This window comes from Charadrius vociferus, unplaced genomic scaffold (genome assembly GCF_000708025.1).
Source record: "Charadrius vociferus isolate BGI_N301 unplaced genomic scaffold, ASM70802v2 scaffold2, whole genome shotgun sequence".
Classification (NCBI taxonomy): Eukaryota; Metazoa; Chordata; class Aves; order Charadriiformes; family Charadriidae; genus Charadrius; species Charadrius vociferus.
In genome coordinates, this window is record NW_009647595.1 from 8,113,694 (window position 1) to 8,120,951 (window position 7,258).

At 39.9% G+C, this 7,258-nt stretch overlaps 1 protein-coding gene across 1 annotated transcript in view; it reads right to left on the reverse strand.

The window, feature by feature from the left end:
- The window catches only part of LRRC6 (leucine rich repeat containing 6), a 40,461-nt gene extending 40,258 nt beyond the window's left edge, over positions 1-203 (reverse strand). Inside the window, exon 1 of the mRNA XM_009881053.1 lies at positions 121-203. Within this exon, the coding sequence (XP_009879355.1) occupies positions 121-203 (83 nt within the window). The remainder of the gene's footprint in view (positions 1-120) is intronic.
- Between the last annotated feature and the right edge of the window lie 7,055 nt (positions 204-7,258).

A 7,258-nucleotide genomic window follows, 5' to 3' on the forward strand; every position in this document is an offset into this window, starting at 1 on the left:
GTCCCCCCGCCGGGGCGCCGGTGTGCCTGCCCGAGGGGCAAAGTGGCGTTTGTGTCTTTCAGAAGTAAGATTTCAGCTTCTCCTTCGGCTCCTGACCCCTTTCTGTGGCTGGGCAATCACATATGAAGTTCCTCTTCCTCAGGCATGTATCTTTCATCAGTCCTTTGAATGATATTTTCGTCCTCCTCCTCCTGCATATCCATCAACTAGTTTTCCTAATGCATTTTGGACTGCAAGCATGTTTTCCTGTGTCTGTGGAAGCAGCCTGTTCCTGTGAATCACGGAATCATAGAATCGGTTCGGTTGGAAAAGACCTCTAAGATCATCAAGTCCAACCGTGAACCTAACTCTGCCAAGTCCACAACTAAACCATGTCCCTCAGCACCATGTCTACACATCTTTTAAATACCTCCAGGGATGGTGACTCAACCACTTCCCTGGGCAGCCTGTTCCAATGCTTGACAACCCTTTCAGTGAAGAAATTTTTCCTATTATCCAAACTAAACCTCCCCTGGCGCAACTTGAGGCCATTTCCTCTTGTCCTATTGCTTGTTACTTGGGAGAAGAGACCAACCCCCACCTGGCTACAACATCCTTTCAGGTAGTTGTAGAGAGCAATGAGGTCTCCCCTCAGTCTCCTTTTCTCCAGGTTAAACAACCCCAATTCCCTCAGTCGCTCCTCATAAGACTTGTTCTCCAGACCCCGCACCAGCTTCATTGCCTTCTCTGGACATGCTCCAGCACCTCAATGTGCTGCACCTCAATGGATAAGGAACGGTCTGGACGGTTTCACTCAAAGAGTTGCGGTCAATAGGTCCATGTCCAAGTGGCGAACAGTGACAAGTGGCATTCCTCAGGAGTCAGTACTGGGACGAGTTTGGCAAAAACACCAAGCTGAGTGGTGCAGTCCACACACTGGAGGGAAGGGATGCCATGCAGAGGGACCTGGACAGGCTTGAGAGGTGGGCCCATTCAATCCTCGTAAAGTTCAACAAGGCCACGTGCAAGGTCCTGCAGTGGGTCACAGCAATCCCAGGTACAAATATGGGCTGGGCAGAGAATGGCTTGAGAGCAGCCCTAAGGAGAAAGACTTGGGGGTGTTGGTTGATGAGAACCTCTACATGAGGCTGCAATGCACACTCACAGCCCAGGAGGCTAACCATAGCCTGGGCTGCTTCAAAAGAAGTGTGGTCAGCAGGTCAAGGGAGGTGATTCTGCCCCTCTGCTCTACTCTCGTGAGACCCAACCTGGAGTATTGTGCAGCCCTCAACATAAGAGAACATGGACCTGATGGAGGAAGTCCAGAGGAGGGCCACAAAAACGATCAGAGGGCTGGAACACCTCTCCTATGAAGACAGGCCGAGAGAGTTGGGGCTGTTCAGCCTGGAGAAGAAGAGAAGGCTCTGGGGAGATGTTATAGCAGCCTTCCAGTACCTAAAGGGGGCCTACAGGAAAGATGGAGAGAAACTCTTTATCAGGGAGTGGTTAAAATGGAAGAGGGTAGATTTAGATTAGATACTGGGAAGAAATCCTTTACTCTGAGGGTGATGAGGCACGGGAGCAGGTTGCCCAGGGAAGCTGTGCATGGGCCATCCCTGGAGGTGTTCAAGGCCAGGCTGGATGGGGTTTTGAGCAACCTGGTCTAGTGGGAGATGTCCCTGCCCATGGCAGGGGGGGTGGAACGAGATGATCTTTAAGGTCCCTTCCAGCCCAAACTATTCTGTGATTCTATGATTCTATGATTCTATGAATGTCTTCCTTGTAGTCTAATCAAACCTAAAGATCATCTTCTCCTAACAGGAAATTCACATGTCAGTTTAAATAAGGCTGTAGGGTGTTTTTTTTAAATGATCAAATTATTTTATTAAGTCATTTACCTCTGATGTAATACATGGAACTCCCCACAGCCACTCTGCAACTTTCTAATTGCATTGCTATTTAGAGGACAGGAGAAAGGAGGTGTCATTGAGTTAAAGCTACTAAGTTTTGTGGAGATAACAAAACACAAGGGAGCAGAAGTAGTTTATACACTTTAGTTTAGCTCCAGAGTATTTGTCCAGGTCTGTCAGACTGAGCAAGTAACAAATCCACGATGAGGACAGGGATGTTCATGCAGCTGGTTGGATGGCACCACTGTGTGGCCCATGGCCTCTCCACAGAGCCACAGAGAATAAAGAAGGGCCACTGGCGAGGCCTTCCACTACCTACCCATTTATTTTATATTAAATTGCAGGCCCCTTCAAATAATGACTTTTATAGCTGCACCTTTTACTAGCACTATGAATTTTTTATTTGAAAGTATAGTTCGTAATCAATTTCAAGAAGAAAAAAATCTTGTTCTTGCTATATCCAGTATTTTAAATGCTGTGTCTACATTGTATTGCACTGAAATACTTATGTTATTTCATTGTGCTAAAACCTGGGGAGTTTTTAATCCCTTTTGCAGAAATTCTGTATGATGGTTCTGAAGAAAGAAATATAAAATCTGCAATTATTTAAATTGCAATATACTAAGGTGTGGTGGGTGGACCTTGGCTAGCTGCCTGGTGCTGACCCAGACGCTCTCTCACCCCCCTCCTCAACAGGACAGCGGGAGAAAATACAATGAGAAGCTTATGGATCGATACAAGGACAGGGAGATGACACAGCAATTACCATCATGGGCAAAACAGACTCAAATTGGGGAAAATAATTTAATGTATTGCCAGTTAAACAGACTAGGATAATGACAAATGATACCAAATCTAAAACCACCTTCCCTCCACCCCTCCTTTCTTCCCAGCTCAACTACGCTCCAAACTCTTGTACCTGTATATCCTGATTTAAACCACAGTTTGTTATAATCAGTATATTCACAGCTCCTGGTTTGCCAAAGTTACTTAAGCTGTAGGATTACTTGTTTGAGCAGGTAACTTCTCACTTGTGATGAGCATAAAAGAGGTATTCTCTATATACCAGTGACTGAAAAGCTCTCAGAGTGTGGGGTTTTTTTTTTCCTTTTCTGAAGAACAGCTTTGTTTCTGACTCAGGGCTAAACTATTCAGGAAGTGAGAAAGCAGTACTTCGGAGCATGTGTTTGCAACACCCTCGTCCTAACCTGGTGGCTTAGCACGCATGTGGCAAAACTAGATGCTGAAGTAGGATAATCACACTGCTTCCTTGTCCTTCTTAGAACTGCAGACTCTTTAGAAAGAAGTTTATAACCCATGACCTTGATTTGGTGGGAATAATGACATGATGACAAAGCGTAATAATATACCATCCTTGAGTGTCGGAGGTGTGCTAAGACCCTTGCATGCTCAAAATCTGAGAATGTCATTGCAATATGGCTCTCCAAGTTGTGCCTTCTTGTTTCTAACTTCCCATATACTTCATTCAAAGGCCAAGAGTTCTGCCAGATTGTCTTGTTGCCCTTGGGATACATTGACCTCCTGAATCCCCCCCCCCCAGTTTCAGAAACAAACAATATGCTTTTGAGTTCATTTTCACCACATAAAAATTCAGATAAGCCCAAAAGTTTTCAGTCTTAGCAGCATTTTAGCTTTTACACACTCAGAAGAATTTTCTGCCGGGTAAAAAGTGAAAGGATGGTAATTCATAAATGCAGCACAGACACACACGCTTCCATCATGGAGGCCTACGTGTGAGCTGCTCTTACAGTATGTTTCATTGAACAAAATTTTTGCAGCCCTGTACAATATCAACACGATATAAATATACAAAATTTGATGGAACTTGCTGGGATGGCATTGTACAACTTCTCAAGAGACTTCTGTATTCATTTATTTTCAAATTAAATACAAATTTTATATTTACATATGTTGACCTTATTGTGTTCACTATTTTCGTGCACTTACTTTTCACTCAAATTATGTATTAAGGGCTTTAAGTAGCACAAGCCCCAATTTTTAGCATGAAGCGATGTACATGACAGAGATATTGTAATGAGCCACATTACAAACAAGAGAATGGAGTTGAGAAAGAAGAAAAAAGGTCCCATCTGACATGCCTCCCCTGAAGAAATTCACTTTACCACTTTAATACATTAAAAGTTTATTTGTTAAATGTGTAAAACAAAGCAATATAAAATATATTTCTATGTCATGACAAAAATAAGATTTATAGCATTATTATTGCAGTGCATCAGAAGTATTTTGAATATGTCTTCACTCCATCAGTATATACTCATGTAAGGTGCGATAGCCCCATCAAATTGACATCTGTGGACAAATCTTTGCTTTTAAAATGCTGCAGGTCAGAGTCTTGGAAATCAGCTGATTGATACCCACTCAGAATCTGAACCTATTTATTTCCTATTAAATTATTGTTATTGGGTTTTGTTTTGTTATTATGATTTTTTATTATTATTATTGATGTTGTTATATTCTACAGTGGTAACAGTTACTTAGTAACTGTAACAAAATAAGGCTTTCATGTTCACACCAAAGTACCAACAAATCATCTCCCAAAGAGCACACAATCTACAAGGCAGGACACAAGCTCACAAATAATAAGTTCATTAAAATATATGCAATTCCCAACAATAATCTTCATTATTGACAACACCCTCAAATACAGGAAGAAATGAAAACAAGAGCAACTTTACTGATATGTAAATGCCAGAGATAAGGAAAAAAAAGCAGCTTGAGAAACCATAAAAAAGAAATAATGTAAAAAGAAGTAACAGTTTTGCTCAGTGTATATTAAAATCTACAAAGAGGTTTACTAAACGCTGCAGCTAATTCACAAAAAACAACATGTCAAAGAGCAGATTCTGCAGAACTGGACTAAATGGCCATTCCTGTCTTCTGTACCAGTGTGGTTTATTCCATATCATTTAAATGAAAAATGTTAATCTTTGTATGGTTTGGAGTGATGTTTCAGGATAAATACAAAACTGACTTGCTCACACACAAGGAACATTATAAGCTAAGGGATGCCATGAATATTATCATCGTGCTTGCTACTGCTCCCTTCAACACAAATATTCCTGCAATAAAGCACTTGTGATATATACTCAAGAATGACCCTGAAATTCAGCTGAACACAGCAGGAAATAAGACAGTATTGGTGTAATGACAAAAAAATAATAGTCATGAATGGTATAAGATAATGCACAGGGGATTATAAATCTATATTGAAATTCTTCTTTGATTCTCTTTTTCTAAATAAGGTGCTATACTAAAGCGGAGTAAGAGTTTAATCACAGGAGAAAGAAACATAAAGTTCCAGTTGTTTCTCTGTAGATGTGTCGGTTAATCATTAATCAACAAGTGGTTTTACTTTGCTAGAATTACATTTCACAATTATCCTAGGCTTGATATTGTAGTTAACAGAAAGTGCCAATACTAATTAACTCTGAAAGTTTGGATTTACACATTTAGGTTAGCAAATGATGTCTTCAATTTTTCATCAGACAGATCCTGGCTTCAATTTTTCATCCAATTTTTCATCTAATTTTTCATCTCTTTTCAGAGAAACAATACAAGGCTTGCTTTTAAGTCCATTGGAATATATGGAAGGGAACTAGCAAAGCCAACCAGTCTGGTACCTGAATAGAACTTTGTTAATTCAACATTAATGACCATCACAAAGGGCACATCTTAACAGATCCCCAGCAGCTTATTTATAGCCCTTGAATTCCAATTGCCAAATTGTCCCAGAGCATCCCTCTCTCCAGATCAGAACAATTCTAATTTACAGTTTATATTTACTTATAAACAGATTATAGCAATTAATTTTAGACCAAATTTTTGGCTAGCTGAATCAGCTTTTTATTCACTAGATTGCAGTGAACTAACTAGTGTACAGAGAACTCAGCCTTTTCTAGTTTTCAGCATAATAGCTTCAATTACTGCTGGGTAATTGCAGTCTTAGACTTTTCTCACAGTATAGGATATAATTTTCCATATTATTCTTCCAGGAGAACACTAAAGATCTTTATAATCCTTTCATTTAAAAAGTGCATTTAGTAATGGACTTGTTACAAGTAGCAATGAAATAGGTAAAAATATATTTATACATATTACACAGCGATATTTACTCCGAGTGGTCTCCATAGTTAAAATAAATAAAGAAGTAGAATTATTTAATACTGACAAAATAATTCAAGTGTATTAACTGCAAGTAAATATGAGAATGAGTATTATAACTACTATTATATTTGCATAATGCATCAGTTTTATGAAGAAGAACCTTCTATTGTCCCCATTTATCAAAACTATAAAACCTGGTCTTGTCACATCAAATGGTCAATTTAATGCACTGGGAAAAAGTAAATTACTATGCAAAATGGGTAATTTGGGTGAAATTTCCCTCTTTGTGCTCTTGATGCTGAGCTATGGATGCTTATCTTTAAAATACAACCAGCATATATGTACGTTTTGAAAAAGAAATGCACATTTTAACTTAATTTCAAGTACCCTTTTCCCCATTGCGTCACTAGTTCGAATTTTTGATGCCAGAAATACAGCTATCACCTGCTTGAGTTTGGCTTCAACATAGAGTTGAACAGACAATGGTGTTCCAGTACTGTTGATTCTTTCTTCCACCAGAACCTTTCGCTTGTGTGCTTTTGCTGTGGAGTTTTCAAATCCCCGTCATTGTGCCTGCCAGCCTGATCGTCCCCTGTCAGCAAACCCAGCCCTTCCACAGCAGCGTTGCACCTCTGACGTACCAGCTGGAGCTGTTATAGTGTTGCTTTTAGCACACCAGGTGACAAGGAGACCAGAAGCGGCAGTGGGTATAGAATGATTTGGTGGGTAACAGCATCCTCACAAGTTATCATCGTTTTGTTGCACAGGAAGATGAAATCCGTGATGTGCTAGCTAAACTGCCATACAGGGAGATATTTTAAGCAGCAGACTATTAAAAGCTTGGAGTCACAAGATAACAGTTTTTGGGTACCCACAGGTTCTATGTGTAATTTAGTCTCGTTTGTAGCAAAGATCCAAGCTGAAAAACAGGGCTCAGTGTTTCCAAAGTAAAGTTAACACCTGCAGGTCTCATATTTTTGTGTGTGAATCCAGGTAATTCAGATTCGTCATTGTTTCTCCACATCCCGAATCCTGTTTTTCTAAATAATGCATTCCTTCCAATAACATTTATTTCTTCCTTTTTTTTTTTTTTTTAATGCTCAGCATAAAGGCCAAAAGACAGCGCACACACATGGTACAATAAAGCTTAGAATCATAGAATCATAGAATAGTTTAGGTTGGAAAGGACTTTGAAGATCATCGAGTTCCACCCCCCCTGCCAT